Genomic DNA, 26083 nt, shown 5'->3' on the forward strand with positions numbered 1-26083 from the left:
GGTTGTTAGCACTGTTGCCTCACAGCCAGAAGGTCCTGGGTTCTGTGTGGAGTTAGTACTGTTGCCTCACAGCCAGACGGTCCTGGGTTCTGTGGGGAGTTAGTACTGTTGCCTCACAGCCAGAAGGTCCTGGGTTCTGTGTGGAGTTAGTACTGTTGCCTCACAGCCAGAAGGTCCTGGGTTCTGTGTGGAGTTAGTACTGTTGCCTCACAGCCAGAAGGTCCTGGGTTCTGTGGGGAGTTAGTACTGTTGCCTCACAGCCAGAATGTCCTGGGTTCTGTGGAGAGTTAGTACTGTTGCCTCACAGCCAGAATGTCCTGGGTTCTGTGGAGAGTTAGTACTGTTGCCTCACAGCTAGAAGGTCCTGGGTTCTGTGGAGAGTTAGTACTGTTGCCTCACAGCCAGAAGGTCCTGGGTTCTGTGGAGAGTTAGTACTGTTGCCTCACAGCCAGAAGGTCCTGGGTTCAGTGGTTAGCACTGTTGCCTCACAGCCAGAATGTCCTGGGTTCTGTGTGGAGTTAGTACTGTTGCCTCACAGCAAGAATGTCCTGGGTTCTGTGGAGAGTTAGTACTGTTGCCTCACAGCCAGAAGGTCCTGGGTTCAGTGGTTAGCACTGTTGCCTCACAGCCAGAATGTCCTGGGTTCTGTGTGGAGTTAGCACTGTTGCCTCACAGCCAGAATGTCCTGGGTTCTGTGGAGAGTTAGTACTGTTGCCCCACAGCAAGAATGTCCTGGGTTCTGTGGAGAGTTAGTACTGTTGCCTCACAGCAAGAATGTCCTGGGTTCTGTGGAGAGTTAGTACTGTTGCCTCACAGCCAGAAGGTCCTGGGTTCTGTGGAGAGTTAGTACTGTTGCCTCACAGCTAGAAGGTCCTGGGTTCTGTGGGGAGTTAGTACTGTTGCCTCACAGCTAGAAGGTCCTGGGTTCTGTGGGGAGTTAGTACTGTTGCCTCAAGTCACAGCCAGAAGGTCCTGGGTTCTGTGTGGAGTTAGTACTGTTGCCTCACAGCCAGAAGGTCCTGGGTTCTGTGTGGAGTTAGTACTGTTGCCCCACAGCCAGAAGGTCCTGGGTTCTTTGGATAGTTAGTACTGTTGCCTCACAGCAAGAATGTCCTGGGTTCTGTGGAGAGTTAGTACTGTTGCCTCACAGCAAGAATGTCCTGGGTTCTGTGGAGAGTTAGTACTGTTGCCTCACAGCCAGAAGGTCCTGGGTTCTGTGGAGAGTTAGTACTGTTGCCTCACAGCTAGAAGGTCCTGGGTTCTGTGGGGAGTTAGTACTGTTGCCTCACAGCTAGAATGTCCTGGGTTCTGTGGGGAGTTAGTACTGTTGCCTCACAGCCAGAAGGTCCTGGGTTCTGTGTGGAGTTAGTACTGTTGCCCCACAGCCAGAATGTCCTGGGTTCTGTGTGGAGTTAGTACTGTTGCCTCACAGCCAGAAGGTCCTGGGTTCTGTGTGGAGTTAGTACTGTTGCCCCACAGCCAGAATGTCCTGGGTTCTGTGTGGAGTTAGTACTGTTGCCCCACAGCCAGAAGGCCCTGGGTTCTGTGGGGAGTTAGCATGTTCTCCCTGTGTTCCTCTGAGTTTCCTCTGGGTCCTGCAGGTTTCCCCCCCCACCATAAAGAGATGCATACTAAGTACACACTCCCACCATCAGCTTCGACAAGGTACTGACATTAGAACAGGAGTTGACACTGCAGGTGCTCACTGCTCCTAACTAGTAATGTTAAAGCTGCTGTTTGTTTGTGACTAAAGCCCTTCAATATCTTTCAGATATCCAATCTGCTTCTATTTTTAAATATTGCATAATATACACAGGTTACCCTGATTAGCTGTCTCAGTTGTCAGTAGTTGTAATGGATATCTGCTAGATAGCCCACAAACACTTAATGAAACTAGTTTGTTACAATTTAGTACATTTTTTATTTAGTTCAGTAATTTATGACTGAATTAAAACATCATTGTACTCGATCTTTAAGATAATGCTTGTTTTGAGAATGGGTGAAAACCGAATTGACCTAAAACCCTGGCCTCTTTTCTTTGGTCCTCCAATCACAACTGTTTCTTCCCTCAGACAGCAGCAGCTGTGATTGGAGGATCAAGAAAAGAGGGCAGGGTTTGAGTTGAGTGAATTGTACTAAACATCATCTGCTTTACTCCCCCCCCCCCCCCCCCCCCAAGAACATTCCAATAAGAAGATTAAATTAGCATACTTGTTTAGACAAAAATGATTTTCTTGAATTAGTTTAATATATTCTGAAAAAGATTAAGAAATGCATTCACCTGTTTCTCCTCAAACTAGTGCCAATTGTTACTGGGTGTCTGTTCTAGGTTCGTTGAGATGACGACGCCCAGCCAGCCTAGAAAATTGGTGGTAATTATTGCTGTGTGGATTCAATCTGTAAGTCGCTTTGGATAAAAGCGTCCGCTAAATGACTAAATTGTAAATTGCATAGGAAGGTTAAATGCAGAGGTCAAACTTCCGGTATATGTAAAGATTTACTTGACAATAAAGCTATTCTTTAGACTCAACCATGCATCAGGTATAGTGCTTAGTCTCTCTGACAGCGCATACTACTTTGAAAGTGAATGCACTTTAGGCAAGAAAGTAAGCAGAGCGACCTCTGTGGTTGAGCATCTCTGAAAATAGAGGAACTGTCAGCTTTCATCTGATTTGTGAAGAAATAATGGGTCTGGGGCGTATTTGTAAAAAATTCCAGGAAATCTTTTCCCCATGCACGGCGGGATCTGCAAAAATGCTAGATTACACTAAAATCCTGCCTGGATTTGAATAATCTTTTGACCCGCTTGATGCACCAGATGGATTTGGGGGTTTGACCCTGCATGGCACGGAGCAAAAGGTGCCAACAATGGTCTGGGCGTTCTTTTTAAGTAGCCTACTGTAAATTGAGTATGATTTTCTGTGATTGACAGTGGCTCATATACCGAACACTGTCTGACTTGTCCTAATTCGGTAAACCTCACCCATCTGGTACACCCGAGGACATTTCTAACCAATTTGCAAATACCATTTGACCTCGGCGTGACAGGAATGCGAGTGGCGTGAACCTTCTGACTTGCTGTTTGCTAAAGTGATGGTTTACTGTCTTTACAGGTCAACCCTCCTTTCTCCTCTGTCGGACGCAGGAGTTCGGTGAGTAGTTTACCACCAACAGGAGTCTCTAGTGAAACCATGGGAACTCTTTAAAGGGGCACTTCACCAAAAACAAAAACAAAACTCTATGAACAGTTTTTCACACATTCATTTAGTTTGACAGTTTATTGAGAGTAAATTTGTTTGAATATGGGCCACCTGTAATGTCATTCTGAACACTGAATCCTTGTGTTGTGTTAATTACAGCTCAATGAAATGATAAGGTAGCAGTCCCTATAAGACAAGTTGTTGTGTTAATTACAGCTCAGTGAAATGATAAGGTAACACTAACAGTCCCTATAAGACAAGGTGTTGTGTTAATTACAGCTCAGTGAAATGCTAAGATATCAGTCCCTATAAGACAAGGTGTTGCTATTTCTTTCATCTATGTAATTTCATGGAGCTGTAATCACAAACTCACTGGTGGCCATATTCAAATTGCAAACTGCAGGGGGCGTGGTCAGGCTGCAGGGAGCAGGGGGCGTGGTCAGGCTGCAGGGAACAGGGGGCGTGGTCAGGCTGCAGGGAGCAGGGAGCGTGATCAGGCTGCAGGGAGCAGGGAGCGTGGTCAGGCTGCAGGGAGCAGGGAGCGTGGTCAGGCTGCAGGGAGCAGGGGGCGTGGTCAGGCTGCAGGGGGCGTGGTAAGGCTGCACGGAGCAGGGGGCGTGGTCAGGCTGCAGGGAGCGTGGTCAGGCTGCAGGTAGCGTGGTCAGGCTGCAGGGAGCAGGGGGCGTGGTCAGGCTGCAGGTAGCGTGGTCAGGCTGCAGGGAGCAGGGGGCGTGGTCAGGCTGCAGGCTGCAGGGAGCGTGGTCAGGCTGCAGGTAGCGTGGTCAGGCTGCAGGGAGCAGGGGGCGTGGTCAGGGAGCAGGGGGCGTGGTCAGGGAGCAGGGGGCGTGGTCAGGCTGCAGGGAGCGTGGTCAGGCTGCAGAGGGGTGTGGTCAGGCTGCAGGGAGCAGGGGGCGTGGTCAGGCTGCAGGCTGCAGGGAGCGTGGTCAGGCTGCAGGTAGCGTGGTCAGGCTGCAGGGAGCAGGGGGCGTGGTCAGGCTGCAGGGAGCATGGTCAGGCTGCAGGGAGCGTGGTCAGGCTGCAGGTAGCGTGGTCAGGCTGCAGGGAGCAGGGGGCGTGGTCAGGCTGCAGGGAGCAGGGAGCGTGGTCAGGCTGCAGAGGGGCGTGGTCAGGCTGCAGGGGGCGTGGTCAGGCTGCAGGGAGCAGGGGGCGTGGTCAGGCTGCAGGGAGCAGGGGGCATGGTCAGGCTGCAGGGAGCGTGGTCAGGCTGCAGGGAGCAGGGAGCGTGGTCAGGCTGCAGGGAGCGTGGTCAGGCTGCAGGGGGCGTGGTCAGGCTGCAGAGGGGCGTGGTCAGGCTGCAGGGGGCGTGGTCAGGCTGCAGGGGGCGTGGTCAGGCTGCAGGGAGCAGGGGGCGTGGTCAGGCTGCAGAGGGACGTGGTCAGGCTGCACGGGCGTGGTCAGGCTGCAGGCTGCAGGGAGTGTGGTCAGGGAGCAGGGGGCCTGGTCAGGCTGTGGGGAGCAGGGAGCATGGTCAGGCTGCAGGGAACGTGGTCAGGCTGCAGGGAGCAGGGGGCCTGGTCAGGCTGCAGGGAGCGTGGTCAGGCTGCAGGGAGCAGGGGGCGTGGTCAGGCTGCAGGGAGCGTGGTCAGGCTGCAGGGAGCAGGGGGCCTGGTCAGGCTGTGGGGAGCAGGGGGCGTGGTCAGGCTGCAGGGAGCAGGGGGCGTGGTCAGGCTGCAGGGGGCGTGGTCAGGCTGCAGAGGGGCGTGGTCAGGCTGCAGGGGGCGTGGTCAGGCTGCAGAGGGGCGTGTGTAGGCTGCATAGGGGCGTGGTCAGGCTGCAGAGGGGCGTGGTCAGGCTGCAGAGGGGGCGTGGTCAGGCTGCAGGGAGCGTGGTCAGGCTGCAGAGGGGCGTGGTCAGGCTGAAGGGGGCGTAGTCAGGCTGCAGGGAGCAGGGGGGCGTGGTCAGGATGCAGGGGGTGTGGTCAGGCTGCAGAGGGGCGTGGTCAGGATGCAGGGGGTGTGGTCAGGCTGCAGAGGGGCGTGGTCAGGCTGCAGGCTGCAGGGAGTGTGGTCAGGGAGCAGGGAGTGTGGTCAGGGAGCAGGGGGCGTGGCCAGGCTGCAGGGAGCGTGGTCAGGCTGCAGGGAGCGTGGTCAGGGAGCAGGGGGCGTGGTCAGGGAGCAGGGGGCGTGGTCAGGCTGCAGGGAGCAGGGAGCGTGGTCAGGGAGCAGGGAGCGTGGTCAGGCTGCAGGGGGCGTGGTCAGGCTGCAGGGAGCAGGGAGCGTGGTCAGGCTGCAGGGAGCGTGGTCAGGCTGCAGAGAGCAGGGAGCGTGGTCAGGGAGCAGGAAGTGTGATCAGGGAGCAGGGAGTGTGGTCAGGGAGCAGGGAGCGTGGTCAGGCTGCAGGGAGCGTGGTCAGGCTGCAGGGAGCAGGGAGCGTGGTCAGGCTGCAGGGAGCAGGGAGCGTGGTCAGGGAGCAGGGAGTGTGGTCAGGCTGCAGGGAGCAGGGAGCGTGGTCAGGGAGCAGGGAGTGTGATCAGGGAGCAGGGAGTGTGGTCAGGGAGCAGGGAGCGTGGTCAGGCTGCAGGGGGCGTGGTCAGGCTGCAGGGAGCAGGGAGCGTGGTCAGGGAGCAGGGAGTGTGATCAGGGAGCAGGGAGCGTGGTCAGGCTGCAGGGAGCGTGGTCAGGCTGCAGGGAGCAGGGAGTGTGGTCAGGCTGCAGGGAGCAGGGAGCGTGGTCAGGGAGCAGGGAGTGTGATCAGGGAGCAGGGAGTGTGGTCAGGCTGCAGGGAGCAGGGAGCGTGGTCAGGGAGCAGGGAGTGTGATCAGGGAGCAGGGAGTGTGGTCAGGGAGCAGGGAGCGTGGTCAGGGAGCAGGGAGTGTGGTCAGGCAGCAGGGAGCGTGGTCAGGCTGCAGGGAGCAGGGAGCGTGGTCAGGCTGCAGGGAGCGTGGTCAGGCTGCAGGGAGCAGGGAGCGTGGTCAGGCTGCAGGGAGCGTGGTCAGGCTGCAGGGAGCAGGGAGCGTGGTCAGGGAGCAGGGAGCGTGGTCAGGCTGCAGGGAGCATGGTCAGGGAGCAGGGAGCGTGGTCAGGGAGTGTGATCAGGGAGCAGGGAGTGTGGTCAGGGAGCAGGGAGCGTGGTCAGGGAGCAGGGAGCGTGGTCAGGGAGTAGGGAGCAGGGAGCGTGGTCAGGCTGCAGGGAGCGTGGTCAGGCTGCAGGGAGCAGGGAGCGTGGTCAGGGAGCAGGGAGCGTGGTCAGGGAGTGTGATCAGGGAGCAGGGAGTGTGGTCAGGGAGCAGGGAGTGTGGTCAGGGAGCAGGGAGCGTGGTCAGGGAGTAGGGAGCAGGGAGCGTGGTCAGGGAGCAGGGAGCGTGGTCAGGGAGCAGGGAGCGTGGTCAGGCTGCAGGGAGCAGGGAGCGTGGTCAGGGAGCAGGGAGCGTGGTCAGGCTGCAGGGAGCAGGGAGCGTGGTCAGGCTGCAGGGAGCAGGGAGCGTGGTCAGGCTGCAGGGAGCAGGGAGCGTGGTCAGGGAGCAGGGAGCGTGGTCAGGGAGCAGGGAGCGTGGTCAGGCTGCAGGGAGCAGGGAGCGTGGTCAGGCTGCAGGGAGCAGGGAGCGTGGTCAGGGAGCAGGAAGCGTGGTCAGAATGCACGCACGTACATGGTTGCAGCTATTGTGGGGCGAGAGTGGCTCGGGAGGTAGAGCAGTCGTGGTAATCCGGAGGTTCCCGGTTCGATTCCCCGGGCAGCGTGTCGAGGTGTCCTTGAGCAAGACACTTAACCCCTAATTGCTCCCGATGAGCAGGTTGCCCTGGAATTAACTACCCACCCCAGTTAGGACAGCCGAAACCCGTCCAATCTTTCGCCGTCGACTAAAGACGCACTTCTTCAACCACTATCTAAAAATAAATAAATAAATAAAAAATCGAACCCTAACTAACCTTACTGTGTCATGCACTTGTCCTAATAAACTAACCTACACTGTAGCACTCAACACTTGGTGAACATTGTTACTCAGCTGATAGAGTTGTGCCCTTCCTGATGACTTGTTGTTCAGAACTTGTAAGTCGCTTTGGATAAAAGCGTCAGCTAAATGACTAAATGTAAATGTAAATGCAGGTTGGCACCTTGCCTGGTTGCCTCCTCCGTTGGTGTGTGAATGGGTAAAATGTGAGGAACAAACTGTAAAGTGCACATTTTATTATTTAACTTCATTCTAACTCATTTTCAGTTCTTATTCATAAAATAGACTAAATTATATTGGGGGGAACAATAATATAATATTATTTATTCAATAAGTTAAGGGGAAATAATACTAGTATAGGAAGCAGAGGTTGGTTTACTTCCTGTTTGGACAGAGATGTTGACGGAGAAACTGCGTAGGAGTTGGACTGACATGTCCCAATAATTTGTTTACATTTGAAAGATTCACGTGTTACGATGCTAACTTGACATCTCCTTTCAATGAACAGAAGGCCACGCCCCCTCAACATACTGAGAGCTGGCTGTGCTCAGAGAGAGAGCGCTAAGCCACGCCCCCTCAACATACTGAGAGCTGTCTGTCCTCAGAGAGAGAGAGCACTAAGCCACGCCCCCTCAACATACTGAGAGCTGGCTGTGCTCAGAGAGAGAGAGCACTAAGCCACGCCCCCTCAACATACTGAGAGCTGGCTGTGCTCAGAGAGGGTGCGCTAAGCCACGCCCCCTCAACATACTGAGAGCTGGCTGTGCTCGGAGCCGTATAATTGAGAGTTGCGACACGCTTTGATCTCGCCGACAGGATATCACGTGGTTCACGGAGCTACCTGTAGTTCCAATTTGGCTTCCTGTCAACTTGATTTCAATGGTACAGAACGGCAGAACAAATTATACGGCTCTGCTACTACTGTTACAGCAATTTTTGGTACTTATTAATACAATGTGCATTGATCACTGTTGCGATATATCATTTACATATCTGCTACTTTAATATTTACATTATATCACTAGGCGATGACGGCAAATTTCGAACGTTAAATGCTAGCTGTGCTAGCTGACTTATTTTACATTAGCCATATCACCAGTTGTTACACAATCAAGCATCATTGTATTAATCAGCCCACATTATATGTGGGCTATTTATATTCAATATATATAATAGCATTTCAGGGGAGTGGCAGAGAGACTTGTGCTTCTACACATCCTAATGCTATCTATAAGACATTCATGCATGCACATGTGAAAATGCAGTGAATACCATATCTCAAGCTGCTTACTCTGCATTTCTTAGCATTTACATTTCATACTGTAACCATTGATATACTACTCAATTAAGCCAAGAAAGAAGTTTGGTCAACAGTAGAAAAAATACAAGGCAAGCAATTGCATTCCACACATTTTTTATTATTATAGGCCTATAATATGTAGAGGTAGAGGGTCCAGTCTTCCACTCCTGTTGTTGGTAGTGCTAGGGCCTTTCTGTCACGACTGCTGCTCACCTCAGACTGGACACATGCACGTCATTATAGTGGTAATTTATCCTAGAAAACAAAACAGGGCGATAGAGTTATGGAGTTGCTCATGCACTCTACAACAACACACATCTTGTATCTCTTCTCATCTCTAACATTTCCATTCCACAGCATGCAAGCATCCTGCTTCAAGAAGTGTATGATTGTGTATGTGACAATAACACTCTATTTGATTTCAATATTTTAGAGGGTTTAGAGTTCACCCACCAGTTTTTGCTGTGGGAAACTTGGCATTTATTTTTGAAGTATTCTACAATCTTGTATGTGATGTAACATGTGTGGTTATTCTATTCTGATTAACCTTTTACTGCCTGTAAAGCACTTTGTGATTTTAATCTGGAAAAGAACTATATAAATAAAATGTACCTTACATCAGGGTCCCCCATTTTCAATTCATATTGACATTTATGACATACACAACATACATGACATTTATGGCATAGGGACATACAGGTATTTAGTACTACATTTGTGACATAAACGGTATTCAAATATACAGTACTGTTACCCATAGATCCTGACAGAGTATATACATATGATGGGGAGGGGACTGTACATTAGGAGGGGGTGGGTGGGAGAGAAATATACATACGGTGGGGAGGAGACTGTACATTTCTACTAATAATATACAACCTACATATCTACTAATAATATACAAACTACATTACTACTAATAATAATCAACCTCACAACTCCAAATGACTGGGACACGTCTCTCATTAGAGTCAAGACCACGAGAGGAGAGCCAGACAGGTCTGTATCCACTGTGTGTTATTGTCTATATATTATATTATGTAACCTTACTGTACCTTATATGAAGACCAGTCTATCTAGTGTCATGTGTTATTGTCTATATATTATAACCTTACTGTACCTTATATGAAGACCAGTCTATCTAGTGTCATGTGTTATTGTCATATTATAACCTTACTGTACCTTATATGAAGACCAGTCTATCTCGTGTTGCTCACTTTAACAATAAATCTAATAAACAATGATAAACTAATGAACACCAATATAATAACTGCAAATAATTTGGTAAATATAACGTTAGGCGTAGGCCAGCCAACGTCAGTATGGTAACGTTCTTAACTGCATTTAGAATCTAACAAGCTATTAACTTACGATCAACATTAACTAAAGCTTGCTACATAAAATACCAATATTGACTAAATCCATGAGTGGTCTGCTAATGCGTTAAAATGTACAAAGTAGTAAAAGTAAAGTAAACTTACCAGCGAGTGCCGCTCGGCAACAATGAAAATGCATGGCGTTGAGCTGAGACTTGAACTACGGACCCCCCCTGAGGCGCTTTACTTCCGCATTCCACGATAACGACCAAGTGGGCGGGAGTGTCGGAACTCTTAATTATACGGCTCTGGCTGTGCTCAGAGAGAGAACGCACTAAGCCACACCCCCTCAACATACTGAGAGCTGGCTGTGCTCAGAGAGAGAGAGCGCTAAGCCACGCCCCCTCAACATACTGAGAGCTGGCTGTGCTCAGAGAAAGAGAGCGCTAAGCCACGCCCCCTCAACATACTGAGAGCTGGCTGTGCTCAGAGAGAGCGCTAAGCCACACCCCCTCAACATACTGAGAGCTGGCTGTGCTCAGAGAGGGTGCGCTAAGCCACGCCCCCTCAACATGCTGAGAGCTGGCTGTGATCAGAGAGGGTAGGCTAAGCCATGCCCCCTCAACATACTGAGAACTGGCTGTGATCAGAGAGGGTAGGCTAAGCCACGCCCCCTCAACATGCTGAGAGCTGGCTGTGATCAGAGAGGGTAGGCTAAGCCACGCCCCCTCAACATACTGAGAGCTGGCTGTGCTCAGAGAGAGCGCTAAGCCACACCCCCTCAACATACTGAGAGCTGGCTGTGCTCAGAGAGGGTGCGCTAAGCCACGCCCCCTCAACATGCTGAGAGCTGGCTGTGATCAGAGAGGGTAGGCTAAGCCATGCCCCCTCAACATACTGAGAGTTGGCTGTGTGTTGCAACCAATCAAATGATACACATGAAGCGGAGAAAATGACACTCCTGACATGAACGTTCTACAAGAAGCTTTTTCTGACTGAATTAACATCAACATTATCAGGGCACTGGATCTTTAATCTCATGGGGATTGGTGGCTGACTAGATGCTTAGTTGAGATTTTCTTTTTAATAATATATATATAAAAAAAATATATATATATATACAATATAATGTCTACACAATGTCAGAGGGCATAGACCTGTTCGCTGTGTACGTCAGACTCAGTGTGGGCGAGCATCACCGGAGCAGAAAGGAACGTAATCCTGGTCAGAACAACGGGGGCCAATCCATGCCAAAGCTAGATATGTAAAAGGTGAAAGACTCACACTCACAGCCATGCTGATTTGGCAAAATTACATCTAGCCGTTTTCATTTGAAACAACTTTTAGCCAGGGGCGTGTCATGGTTTCTCCATAGAGCCCCATCATATTATTTTAGCGCAGCAGCTTGCGCAGGTAGGGGGCAACTCAGTCATGTGAATCAGTTGGTATTGCTGATTGGCAGCGAACAGGTCTATACGGTCTGGAGATTTGGACTCTCCCTGTTTTTTTTGGCCTTTCTACCAGTTTCCTCCCATCCCCCAATTTAGTCGTTATGCCAACCTCCCCACCGGTTGTTGCACTGCCCTAATGTGGGTCTGGGGAGGGTGTAGACTACCACATGCCTCCTCTGTCAGTTTGGGGAGGGTGTGTAGACTACAACATGCCTCCTCTGTAGGTCTGGGGAGGGTGTAGACTACCACATGTCTCCTCTGTAGGTCTGGGGAGGGTGTAGACTACCACATGCCTCCTCTGTAGGTCTGGGGAGGGTGTAGACTATCACATAATAATAATAATAATAATTCATTTTATTTATAGAGCGCTTCTCAATGACCCGAAGTCGCTGACAGTAGTTATAGGAACATAGTAAAAACAAAGAAACAAAAAACAAAGAAACAAAAAAGGAACATGAGACCATGGGGGAAACAGGGGAAAGCAGCATGAGATAACACAAAAAGACAGAGCGACAGGAACAGACATCAATCGGGTTGGAGGGGGGTTATGGGTGGGGGGGTTGAAGGCTAGGGAGAACAGGTGGGTTTTGAGGCGAGATTTGAAGTTGGAGTGTAGGGGAGTCTGATGTACTGAGGGAGGGAGTTCCAGAGTCGGGGTGCAGTGCGAGTAGGGATGGGTACCGAATTCGGTACTTTTAAGGTAACGAACCGAAACACGTCGGTACTACCGAGTATCGATTCAAGTGAGATTTTTATTTTTTTGCTTTTTTATTTTCATGTCAACGTTCACACGCACAATATATGCTTACCTAGGATTTGACTTGATTCAACAACAAAGCAGTCGGAGCAATGGCAAGCCGAAAACGGTCGAAATTGTAGTTATTTGAAGTTTGGATTTTTTTTACGACTGAGGTAGGTAAATTGGGTTGGGTACCGGTATCGATTCACAGGTACCGGTACCGTATCGGTTCAAATGTGAAAGGTACCCATCCCTAAGTGCGAGAGAAGGCCCGATCACCATGCCTCCTCTGTAGTTCTTGGGAGGGTGTAGACACTACATGTCTCCTCTGTAGGTCTGGGGAGGGTGTAGACGACCACATTTACATTTAGCTGGCGCTTTTCCAAAGCGACTTACAAGTTCTGTACGACAGGTCAGCAGGAAGGGTAGTACAACTCTGGCAGCTGAGTAACAATGTTCATCAAAAAGTGCTGCAACTTGGGTGCTGCAGTGTTGAGTGCATAGTAGTAAAGACATATTAGTATAGTAGGAAGAGTGCATGATAGTAAAAGACAGTAAGAAGGTTCATGTTTTACAGTGTGCTAATACACACTGGCTGGGTTTTCTGAGTAGTGTGAGAAGGGAGCCTTCTTTCTGAGAATCCCCTTGATGTAGAGAGGCTCTGAGAGACTGGAGGTACAGGGTGGTGTGTGAGGTCTGCAGGGTAGTGTGTGAGGTCTACAGGGTGGTGGTGTGTGAGGTCTGCAGGGTAGTGTGTGAGGTCTACAGGGTGGTGGTGTGTGAGGTCTGCAGGGTAGTGTGTGAGGTCTACAGGGTGGTGGTGTGTGAGGTCTGCAGGGTGGTGGTGTGTGAGGTCTACAGGGTGGTGGTGTGTGAGGTCTGCAGGGTGGTGGTGTGTGAGGTCTACAGGGTGGTGGTGTGTGAGGTATGCAGGGTGGTGGTGTGTGAGGTCTACAGGGTGGTGGTGTGTGAGGTATGCAGGGTGGTGGTGTGTGAGGTCTACAGGGTGGTGTGTGAGGTCTACATGGTGGTGAGGTCTACAGGGTGGTGGTGTGTGAGGTCTACAGGGTGGTGTGTGAGGTCTACATGGTGGTGAGGTCTACAGGGTGGTGGTGTGTGAGGTTTGCAGGGTGGTGGTGCATGAGGTCTACAGGGTGGTGGTGTGTGAGGTCTGCAGGGTGGTGGTGCGTGAGGTCTACAGGGTGGTGTGTGAGGTCTGCAGGGTGGCCCTTCTGCTCCAGGGTAATCTAGTACCTCTGCTCCAGGGTAATCTAGTACCTCTGCTCCAGGGCCATCTAGTACCTCTACTCCAGGGTAATCTAGTACCTCTGCTCCAGGGCCATCTAGTACCTCTGCTCCAGGGCCATCTAGTACCTCTGCTCCAGGGCCATCTAGTACCTCTGCTCCAGGGCCATCTAGTACCTCTGCTCCAGGGCCATCTAGTACCTCTGCTCCAGGGTAATCTAGTACCTCTGCTCCAGGGCCATCCACTAACCCAACCCAACTATCTGGGGGTTCCAAAAGCATCTTTGGGAAGTTGGCATAGAAGCACAAGTAGAATTGTAATGTTTGTGCCTTGAATACTTTAATGTATGGTTTGTATGCTCTGTAAATAACTCATGTACATATACCGATATGCCCTACTTTGATTACTTGTATTATTGCACAATGTCGTTCTATTGGATTCTTAATATAAATTATTATTGTATTATGCACAATCGTTGCGGGCAAGACCCCCCGCATTTCATTCTATACTTGTATGCCGTGACAAATAAAACTCTTGACTTGACTTGACTATGGTTCTCAACCCTATGGAGTTGCTTTTGAGTTGTCTGAGGAAAATACACACAAATTTGAATTTGCATTTCTGTGTCCTTACATAGATCTCTGTTCCCTTAAACAGGAGTTGCTTTTCATCCCTCTCAGTGTTGTTTGAATTGAGATCTCCTGCATGAATATTGAGTTTGCTATAAAGGGGATTTGTGGCAAAACAGAAATGTCATCACAAACAAGAATCACACAAGGCAGTAATGTAGTTCTTCATAGCTTTATCATAATAAAATGAGTTACAACACATTGAACAGAAATGTTTTAAGGGTAAAACAGGGTTGTGGCAGCTGGTCTAAATGTAAACTAAATGGGATTTGAGTAACAACAAAAAAATCACCTGCTGGCATAATCTTAAAGGAACACGCCAACATCATGGGAAATGTGCTTACTGTCTTCTCCAGAGTCAGACAATAAGATAGATACCAGTTTCCTCTCTGTGCCTTCAGTAGAAAGCTATATTCAGATCAAATTTTATTACCTATATTTATGTCTTTCTACTATTACCTTGCCCATACCTGTACCTCCCCTTCCCCTCCCCCCAGCCAAATTTCCTCAAGGGGATCAATAAAGGAATATCTTATCTTAACTAAGTCATTCACTCACTCCCTGACTGTTAGCCACTCTGACCCTAGTGGTGGCTCACAGGCATGGCGTTTGCCGGAAGGAGCAGAAAGGGTCACGATGACCTACGCTTCGCATCTGTGTGGCACCGTGTCCTCATTCGCGTGTACTCTGATTAGAAATCAATTCTGTTAGTCGAGCATAAGAGACGCAAACTCAAACAGTGGACAGATCCATGTATTTAATATGGGCTAATGTCTGTGTTGGTGTGTTCAGCCGCAGAGACGGGCAGTTTAATCTGAGCAGGGACTTTTATCCCAGCGTCCAGATGATCAACATCCACCCGTGGCCTCCCTGTAGCAGCCTGACGAGCCCATGCGGCCCTGCAGCTGTGCTGCGTCCTTCACCCTGCAGCAGTGTAAAGCCTCGCTGATCAGAGGGTCGGGCGGCCCGGGATAAACCGCTGGCCAAGCAAGCTTCTCAGAATTAAACTATTAGGGGCGCCAGGGTGGCACACCACGTAACTCCACGTCCGGGTTCGACTCCCGGACCCGGCGACCTTTGCCGCATGTCTTCCCCCATATCTCCTCTCATCCTTCCTCTCTGCCGGACTTGTCCAATAAAGCCAATAGAAATCTACCAAAAACATAATCTTAAAAAAATAAAAGAATTAAACTATTAACTAATAAAAGGCTACAGTAGTAAGGGGGGGCAACAGGTAGAGCAGTCGTCTGGCAATTTCCCCCGGTGTGATTCCCACTCCTCCCCGTAGCAGCGTGTCGAAGTGTCCTTGAGCAAGACACTTAACCCCCTAATTCCTCCCGATGAGCAGGTCGGTGCCTTGCATGGTCGCCTCCGCCGCCGGTGTGTGAATGTGAATGGGTGAAATGTGAGGAACTAATTGTAAAGCACTTTGGATAAAAGCTGTTTACCATTTAGTAAGATCTGTGTTGCTGAGGAAGTGGCCTGTTGTAGCAACGCAAGCTGAACTCACTGGAGGCACAGCGTGGCGATGATGTGTCTGATGATGACCCCAGCTGTCCGCTGTACAGCGACATGCGCTTTGATTGCTCCTTGGATTTACAGGGCTGGCACAAATTAGCTTTACTGATGAGATCAGACTATTACAGACCGCTGGGTTGGCACATTATGCTGCATTGGCACAGTGACTCTCAACTATTTATTTTTTATTTTTATTATTGATCTTTTCCCCCCTCCTTTTTCCTCCGATTTTCTCCCATTCCAATGTTAGTCGTTATGCCAATTCCCAATCCCCTTCCTGGTCGCTGCGCACTTACCCCCCACAGTCGGTCTGGGAGAGTGGAGGCTATCACGTGCTTCCTCCGACACACGTCTAGCCAATCAACCGCTTCTGTTCACCTGGCAGCACGGACTCTCACTGAGAGGGTGTAACGTGTGGAAGGATCACACTACCCCCCTTAGATCCTATCTGCGCTGAGCAGGCGCCCCAACCGAACTGTAGGAGTCGCTGTTTACAACGACCCGGACCCACCCCGCCAGCTTTTCCCACCCTCTAATACTGCCAATTGTATTAGTGTGAACGGCCAGCCAAGCTGGTGACAACGCCGGAGCTGTGAGCTGGATTCGAACAGGTGAATCCAGCGTCTCCGGCGTTGGTGACGAACGCAATCTCCGCTACGCCACCTGACCGCCCTGACTCTCTCAACTCTTAATAGATTATCCATGCATTCTTTATACAGAACATTTAATTGTTTTTTGCACAGCATCTCAATAATTATTTTTTGATTGATGCTATTCTGTAGGTTAACAACAGTTTGGGTGCATGTGTTGAGTTTTCTGGTCACTTCCTGTCAGCAGTGTAGCTTGGTGGTCACTTCCTGTCAGCAGTGTAGCTTGGTGGTCACTTCCTGTCAGCACTGTAGCTTAGTGGTCACTTCCTGTCAGCACTGTAGCTTGGTGGTCACTTCCTGTCAGCAGTGTAGCTTGTATACAGCCATGCCCCACGTTGTTATGCACAGCTTAACATTATGCTTTTCAAGCGCTTAGAGTTCCAGGTAAGATTACGTACGTGTGACCGTCTTAGTGGTAGATTGATTGATTGTTGATTGATTGTTCTGGTGATCACAGAGTGAGGCGTTCTGGTGGTCACAGAGTGAGGTGTTCTGGTGGTCAGAGAGTGAGGTGTTCTGGTGGTGAGCTTGAAAGTAAAGTGGGGAGATTGTTTGCAGAGTGCATTCTTCTAGTTTCATGCTCTTATACCAAAAGCCTTTCAGACCACAGACTCTGTTCCACTCGGACACCATCCCTTTCCTGACGGGGATTAAAGCAAAACATTTATATATTTTGACTGAAATATTTGGGTTAAAAGGACTGTATTTATATAGTGCTTTTATCCAAATCGCTTTACCGACGGCAACCATTCGAACCGGGAACCTTCTGAGACAGAGGGCGGGACAGAGAGGGGAGGCAACACACAGAGATGGAGATATACGGTACGTCAGGCTCTACAGTGCGACCATATTGCTCGCATATGCCCCTAGAAATATGAGTGTGCGAACCGGAAAAATCAATTACTCGCACGGTGTGCGAGTGAAGATTACAGCCTCAGTCGTCCTTTTTTTTCTCCGCTGATAAATCGTTAAAAAACTACAAGTACAAGTTGCACAATGTAGCTCTAAAAGTCTCTGTTTTTCTCTTTTATCTATTTATTCAATTCTGTTCTAGTGGTTTCTCCACGTTGAGTTTTATTTTAGCTCTCACTCCTTTTTTTATTTTTATTTTTTTATCTTACATTGTTCTTTCCCATTGTTCTTCATATTAAGGTGATAGTGTTTCTCTACAATCTTTTCCTTTTTCTGATGTTTCCTACATAAGTTAGTAGAAGGTTCAAATGAATATATCAATGAAGGTATTTTTTTTTTTCATTTTTCATAATATTTCACTACAGTAAGGGAAGGCGCAAGACCAAAAGCGACATTCTATTGAATTAGAATGAAAATGTTAGATCCTATGGCAATTAGCATAGGAAGATTAGGATTACAAAGCTCAGTTTGGGCAATCCGGTGGCCTAAGGGAGGGAGTCATACGCGGAGGATGTGTTTATGGAACACAGGCCTGTACGACTCTCTGGGAATAAAAAAGGGGATTTTTATTTGTATATATATATGTTTTTAAGCTCGGCTCTCAACGGGACCTCAATAATTGGATGTACATCTATTGTAGCTTCGCACTCCAGAAGCATTACCAAAAACTACACAAAAACATGTATAGATTATGGCTAGTTTGAATATAATGATATGGAACACTGGTGGGATAAATAAACAACACAAACGCAAAAGCGTGCTCACTGATGAAAAAAGAACATATGGATGTGGCTCTACTAAGCGAAACGCACATTTTAGAGGGAGACATAGATACGTTAGCGGATAACACATATCATAATATTAGTCACTCTTCTTTTGGTACGAGAACTCGAGGTGTAGCCATAGTCGTTAGACGTAAGTTAAATATTGAATTAAAGGGAGTATGGTCGGATGCAGATGGGCGTATAACTGTAGCTAGGATTGTACACAATAACAGGAAAATAGCGTTGGCAGCGGTATATGCCCCAAATTTGTACGAAGAGGGTTTCTTCTCTACACTAACCAATGCAATGTTAAACCTTCCCGATTACTCATTTATAATAGGTGCAGATTTTAATGCCATTTGGAATCCAAGGATGGACTAATCTTACCTCGCCTTTTCCAGCGAACAAAAGAATTCATCTAAAGCATTAAAGGATTGGTCGAAGATTACAGGTGTAAATTACTTATGACGTTCACTTAATCCCACGACCCGAAAGTACTCTTGTCGATCGGCGAGACATAACACATTATCCAGAATAGATTATGTCTAAAAATAATAATAAACGATACATTCAAATAATTCTACTCCGACTTATATAAATCAGAAACGACCTTCGATCAAAACAAAATGGACACATATCTTAATCAAATTATTCTCCCTAAACTTTCAGAGGATGACGCTAAACAGTTAGAAACACCGATCACACTAGAGGAACTCAAGAAGGCCATATCCGAAATGCAAAGTGGTAAGGCTCCTGGAAGAGACGGTATCCCACCAGAAATGTACCTTTCTTGTTGGGACATAATTGGACCCTTATTACTAAATATGATCTTATACTCAGTCAAGGAGGGGAACTTCCATAAAAACGACAATATTGCACTCATATCAGTCCTTCTCAAAAAAGACAAAGACCCCACGAGTGCGGTAGTTACAGACCCTTAAGCCTCCTCGGAACCGATATCAAACTGTACTCTAAGGTATTAGCCATCAGATTACAAAAGCATATGACGTCTTTAGTTCATCCGGACCAAACTGGCTTCATAAGAGGTCGCCTGATCACTGATAACATAAGACGAATACTGCACGTACTAGATGCAGACAAGGACGACACCATACCTAAGGCGATGCTGTCCCTGGATGCTATGAAAGCCTTTGACAGGCTGGAATGGTCGTATCTATGGGCAGTATTAGAAAGGATGGGGTTAGGAAAAGGATTCATTGATATGATTAAAGTATTATACAAAGACCCATCGGCCATGATTACAACAGGTACAATCCTCTCCAAAATCTTTCCGGTATCACGCTCAGCCAGACAGGGTTGCCCTCTTAGTCCCGGACTATTCGATCTATCATTAGAGCCTTTAGCACAATATAAGACAATCCCAATCCATAGAACCAATCGTAATCAAGGGCACACAACATAAAATTTATATGCGGACGACGTAATATTGTTCATGCAAAGCCCCAACACCACATTGCCTCATCTACTCAAGTTGATTGAGAACTTTGGTGATTTATCGGGATTTAAGATAAATTGGCCGAAGTCGGCTTTCCTTCCACTTAACACCCCTGCAAAAAAAGATATAACCCTCCCAGGTGAGATACCTATGGTAAAACATTTTAGATGCTTGGGAGTGGAAATATTCCCCACCATAAGACAAACGGTGAAGCACAATTACACAAAAATCCAAAACAAAATCAAAGACGACCTTGACAGGTGGGCAAAACTTAAAAACTCAGTACAGGCAAGGATATCAATAGTTAAGATGGATGTACTACCTAGAATCAACTTCTTCAGTTCAATGCTACCGTTACCCCCTCCAGAGGGTTACTGGAAAAGATTACACTCCTCCACATACAAATTTATTTGGAATAACAAACCACCACGTATAAAAAGATCCACCGCACAGAGAAATAAAGCAGACGGTGGCATTTTTTCCACTATTTTAAGGCGTACACATTAAGACCATTGACAACATGGTTTGATCCCTAAGCATTAGTATCCTGGAGAAAATTGGAAGAAAACATAGTAGCCCCACATAGACTGAAGGACATAGCATACACTAAACTACCAATCAAGCACTGTGAGCGGAAATTTGGCCCCATAATTACCCATGCGATCCGGATATGGCGTGAAACACAAAAAAAATATCCTAACCCACAAAAATGGCACAATCACACTCCCTTATTCAATAACAATGCACTCTTAATTGAAAAACGTCCTATAAGATTCCCTATATGGGAAGAGCAAGGCATACACTCATTAGGGGATGTTTTTAACAAACAGGGTTTTTGTAGTTATGGAGAAATATGCAAAATATTTTAATTTTAATTTAATCTCACCAAGTCCACATGGCTTTTTTACATACAGTTACGGCTATGTTTGAAGTCTCACGGTGTTCCATTAGACATACCAATTGAACACCACAGATACCACAAATTCTTCTATGAAAGAGAGACATCGAGAGGTTTTGTTTCAGGTTTTTATCATCAATTACTAACGTCCTCATATGAAACCCTCCAACTAGACTCTGTCTGGAGGAGGGATATACCAGACCTGGAAAGTGACTTTGATTGGCAAGGAGCATGGGCAAATGTCCGACTTACATCAAGGAACCCGGACCATCAACAAATCAATCTTAACTATATTCACAGGACATACTTGACTCCTATAAGACTGAACAGAATGGGTCTTAAACAAGACTCCAAATGCTCCCAATGTACAAATGGAGACGAAGGGACATTTATGCACATGTATTGGGACTGCCCACCAGTTAAGGCATTCTGGAAAGATGTGACCCAACAATTATCAAAACTCATATCTTGGAATATACCAGTACACCCCTCTGTATCACTATTGAATGATGTTTTTGAGTTTGCAGTAAATCCACAGCTAAAGAGATTGGTTTTATCGGGTATCACAGTAGCTAAAAAGCTGATCGCATCACGCTGGTTTCAACCGGAAAAAATGTGCCGGAAAGTTTGGTTTCTTACATATCTCGATGTGATTTATCAAGAAATATCTACAGCAAGAATTCTGGGTCTCAATGAATCCAAAATGTCAATGTGGTTAGAAGTGGTGGAGAGAATAAAAGCTAGCTTATAATGGTAGTGTCTGGTTAGGAGCGAGGGATAATGGAGGTACTATCCAAAGAGGGGTCCGGGAGGGGGGGGTTCGAGCTGGAGCATATGTGTGTAGGGTTTTAGATAACAGGTATTAGGGGTATACCCTGTATAAGACATTGGTATAATTGGTAATTTCGTTGGATATACACTGTATACTGTAAAGTATTATTATATATATTTTTTGCTTTCTGTTTCTGTGCTTGCATGTCATTTTAGCCATCTTAATTGTTAGTTTCATTATACATTGTGTGTTGAGTACTGACTTTTAATAATTTTGTTCTTCAATAAATAATAATAAAAAAAAAAAAAAACTACAAGTCCCACATTGCACTCAAGCCAACGGTCCAATCACAGTAGAGTGACGTGTCTGGTTTCATGGGAAATAAAGCAAATGACCAATCGGAAGCGCTAATTTTGCTTGTTTACTTCCTGAAAGTCTGCCATTGCCATATGCGAGAGTTTCCCGAGACATGTAACTCAGATTCAGATTCCTTTATTAAGCCATTTGTGTAAAAACACATTGGTAATTGTTGCAGCAATACAGTGTTACAGTGTATGCATTTTTTCCTTTCTTTTTTCACAGTAAACGACAACACCAACACAGACACAGGACAAGAAACAGTGCAGTGGAGGATTAATCAATAAAATACATATATATATATATAAAGTGAAGAGTGCAGAGTTCCAGTCAGGACTAGTGCAGTGCAGTCAGTGTCATTGTGCCAGAACTTATTCTAGTCTTACCAATAGCAATAGATTTTAGAACACCTAGATTTAGCGATAGCAATAGTAATATAACGTTAATGCAACAAAACTAATGCCTTGCTTTGTTAATCATAACGTTGATGCAGTAGCGTCTGTCGTTGTGCCGCACACAACAGCAGAGGTGGGCAATAGGGTCCAGCTGCAGCGCCGGACGGCTGGAGTGCAAGCGGCAGAATCGACTGTCAATCAATGGTCTACCTGACACGCACACACATTAGTCCAGTCTTAGCTGCTTTACACTGGCTTCCTGTAACATTTAGAATTGACTTTAAGGTCCTTCTCCTTACATACAAAGCTCTAAATGGACAGGGACCTAGCTACATCGCCAACACTCTAATAAATTACACACCAGCAAGAACACTGCGATCATCAGCTGCTGGACTACTAGAGGCTCCCAGAAACAGTCAAAAGAGGATCGGTAATGCAGCCTTTATCAACTATGCCCCAAAACTGTGGAACAAACTACCCCAAAACATCAGCTTAAGACAGCTTAAAAATCTCTTTGCTCAGGCATTTCACTGTGGGGTAATGCAGGCAAATATCTGAAGATAGATATCTGCTACCACCTAGTGGCAAGGGGAAATATTATTATAGAAACATCAGGGATATCCTGACACAAATTGTACTTACCTGCACTATTCTTACCCTGCCTACTTTTATACACTGCCTATTAAATTCATGTCGGTTATCACACTTTTTACTTCTTACTGATGACTATTTTTAAACTGAATCATTTTAAACAATTTTTATTATTTGTATTACTGAATCAAACTACCTACTTTCATACACTTCCAATGAAATTCATATGTCGGTTCTATGATGTTGGAGTGATGCTCTGCTGTGAGGAGAAGATGACTTTTGACCTAAATCTAGCAAAGTTGTTTACCATTCCAGTTAGGTACATCGTGAACCTCACCGCCTAGCCAAGGTTGATTCTCCTAACTGGGCCATTTTCATCTGATTGAACAATCTTATCACACTTTTTACTGTAACCTTGCTATTTATATTTTAAATTTGTATGCTCGCTTATGCCTGTATTTTTTTACTGTTGTATGTCCGTTCTATTTTATAATTTTTAGACTATTTTTATTTGTATTTCAGGAACGAGACACACCTGAGAGGGAAAACTGAACTAACACATGGGTACAGGAAAACACAAGGCCAAACACACACTGGGGAATAAACTAGACTAGAATAAAAAAAATACAATTACTGAGAGAACACTAGACTGATCATAACTACAACACAGAAAACAGATACACAGACAGCAGATTACTGATGGTATTCAGGAGATCAAAACATAAAGAAAAACAGAGATGCACACAGTGCAGCACCAACAGAATTTGGCCACAGGGTGGCAGTAGATTGACATGACTGTTCACCAAGTTCCAGAGTGGAGGAAGATTGTTCATGGGTGGAGGTGGGAAGGAGGGAGCAGCTGCAGGCGAAGCCTGGCCAGGAAATGAAGAACCCTTACTTGAAGAACTTGAACTTGAACTTGAACCTTACAGTATGAGTGCAGTATAGAAGCTACTGATATTTTGTGTACTATGGATGTTTCTAGTTTATATCCTAGCATCCCACATATTGATGGGTTAAGTGCATCTAGATATTATTTGGATCAGAGAATAGAGCTACATCCCTCTACTGAGGCATTAATATCATTGACTCAGGAAGTCCTTAATAAGAATTATTTTTGTTTTCAGTATCAATATTATTTACAGAAAAGAGGCCTAGCTATGGGCAGCCCAGTAGCGGTTAATATGGCCAACTGTTTTATGTCGAAGTTTGAGTCTGAATGTATTTTTTATAATAATCCATAATGTTGGACAGATTAAAGCCTATTGGAGGCATATTGATGATTTGTTTTTTGTATGGTCAGGCACTAAAGAGGCTCTGGAAGAATTCCACTTGTTTCTCAACTCTCAGAGAGAGACTATTAAGTTTACTATGAATTATGATTCACATTCCATAGCATTCCTCTATGTATTGGTGAAAAAGAGAGACAATATTGTCCATACCGAAGTTTTCAAAAAAGAGACTGATCGAAATTCGTTTCTCCATTATAGCAGTTATCACCCGCCAGAGCTCAAGAGGAGCCTTCCTTTTAGTCAGATTTTGAGATATAAACGTATTTGTAAAACTAAACAGATAAACAGACAATCCCTTTTTACACATAAAGACAAAGTAAAAAGCAACTCAGTAACATTGGTGTCCACCTTCAGCCCTATTTCTAGAGATATGCGTGATATTGTGAACAAATACTGGTACATTTTAAAGTCAGATCCTAAGATCGGAGGTGTGTCCCAGGAACCACCCAAATACTTCTACAAACGGCAACCTAACTTAAGGGACCAGTTAGTTAAAACAGATTTTCCCAAAAAATTGACCCATTTTATGGCTAATATTCCAAATGGCAATTTTCCATGTTTGTCTTGTACCCAATGTCATGGCATGATTAAAGAGACATTTTATTTACAACCAAGTACAGGTAGGAGTATCGCTGTTAGAGGCCGGATCACCTGTAATTCTGATTTTGTGGTTTACTTGCTTAAATGTCCTTGCAACCTTTACGACGTTTTAAAAATCAAATTTCTGAGCACAAATATTCTATAAGAAGAAATGACGAGAAGTCTTCAGTTGCAAGGCACTTTAATAAGTTAGGACATGATATTTCTGGCTTAAAATACATGGGTATAGAGCAAGTCTTGAGACCACCAAGAGGCGGTGACAGAGACAGGCTCTTGCTACAAAGGGAAAGCTTTTATATTCACTTTCTGGATTGTTTAGAGCCTAGAGGCCTCAATGAGGACAATTTCTTGACCTGTTTCATTTGATTATTTCATTTCATTCGATTGTTTATTAATAATTTTTATTTTCATTTATCATTCTTTATATTTATAATTGAAAGATGGCTTATATGGGTCATGAGTTTGTGTTTATATTTCAGTAGTTTAAGATGTAGGCCTACTCTGTATAATATATATAGATATATCTCTTTGTGATTTCCATGCTTCTTTTTGATATACATGCTTCTTTTCGATTTACATACTTCTGAAAAGGTCGTGCTTGTAAGTGGTATTTTGTACTCTTTTGCAGATCTCTTGTTGGAATGTGTTGTCACTTCCTATGTGGTCACTTCCTGTTTGACTTGTATAAACTTGGGTCACTTACCCTTCATGCTTCATGCAAGCCATTCTGAAGAAGGTGTGTTCACACCGAAACGTCATGATATGATTTATTTCAGGCTGCCAATAAATCTGAAAAACCTGGAGTGCGTGCCTGGACATTGTTTCCCTATTTTTATCTATGATATCATAGGTTACAGCACCCAGTGTCAAGTCTAGTGAGGTGAGCGCGTTCTACTACTTTTTTCATATATATGAAACAGTACATTACGTCATAAATCATGGGATAACCATCCACCATTTTACCTGGGTCTCTATGGGATAACCATCCACCATTTTACCTGGCTCTCTATGGGATAACCATCCACCATTTTACCTGGATCTCTATGGGATAACCATCCACCATTTACCTGGGTATTGTTTACATTAATCACCAGCCTGATATTGCTTAAAATATGTAAAGTGGGTGGGTGTCTTAGTCCAGTGGTGAGAGCTGTGTTTGTGTCAGGGTGGGTGAGTGTCTTAGTCTAGTGGTGAGAGCAGCTGTGTTTGTATCAGGGTGGGTGAGTGTCTTAGTCTAGTGGTGAGAGCTGTGTTTGTATCTGGGTGGGTGAGTGTCTTAGTCTAGTGGTGAGAGCAGCTGTGTTTGTATCAGGGTGGGTGTCTTAGTCTAGGGGTGAGAGCTGTGTTTGTATCAGGGTGGGTGAGTGTCTTAGTCTAGTGGTGAGAGCTGTGTTTGTATCAGGGTGGGTGTCTTAGTCTAGGGGTGAGAGCTGTGTTTGTATCAGGGTGGGTGAGTGTCTTAGTCTAGTGGTGAGAGCTGTGTTTGTATCAGGGTGGGTGTGTGTCTTAGTCTAGGGGTGAGAGCTGTGTTTGTATCAGGGTGAATGAGTGTCTTAGTCTAGTGGTGAGAGCTGTGTTTGTATCAGGGTGGGTGTGTGTCTTAGTCTAGGGGTGAGAGCTGTGTTTGTATCAGGGTGGATGCGTGTCTTAGTCTAGTGGTGAGAGCTGTGTTTGTATCAGGGTGGGTGTGTGTCTTAGTCTAGTGGTGAGATCTGTGTTTGTATCAGGGTGGGTGAGTGTCTCTCTCCCTCCCCCCTTTATCTCTCTCCCTCGCCATCCTATCTCTCCCTCCCCCTTTCTCTCTCTCCCTCTCCATCCTATCTCTCTCTCCCTCTCCCCCTTCTCTCTCTCCCTCCCCCTTTCCGTCTCTCTCCATCCTCTCTCTCTGTCCTCTCCCCCCTCTCTCTCCCCCTGTCTCTCCATCCTCTCTCTCCTCCCCCCATCCGCTCTCTCTCTTTTTTCTCCTCGGACCAAATGAAGGAAATCCGTGTTAGCCTCAGAGAACTTTAATCCCTACATCCTCTTTTTAATTCCTGTTTTCCTCTTCTACTACGCCGTCACGTGACGCCACAGAGCAGTGCAGCCCC

At 46.4% G+C, this 26083-nt stretch overlaps 1 protein-coding gene across 1 annotated transcript in view; it reads left to right on the plus strand.

The window, feature by feature from the left end:
• The window catches only part of slc4a10b (solute carrier family 4 member 10b), a gene marked incomplete at both ends in the record, with an annotated part of 308140 nt that overhangs the window by 14754 nt on the left and 267303 nt on the right, over positions 1 to 26083 (plus strand). The window contains one exon of the mRNA XM_084311423.1: positions 3114 to 3152. Coding sequence (XP_084167549.1) covers positions 3114 to 3152 — 39 coding nt within the window. The remainder of the gene's footprint in view (positions 1 to 3113; positions 3153 to 26083) is intronic.

Source organism: Notolepis coatsorum (assembly GCF_963971535.1).
Source record: "Notolepis coatsorum genome assembly, chromosome: 3".
NCBI lineage: Eukaryota > Metazoa > Chordata > Actinopteri > Aulopiformes > Paralepididae > Notolepis > Notolepis coatsorum.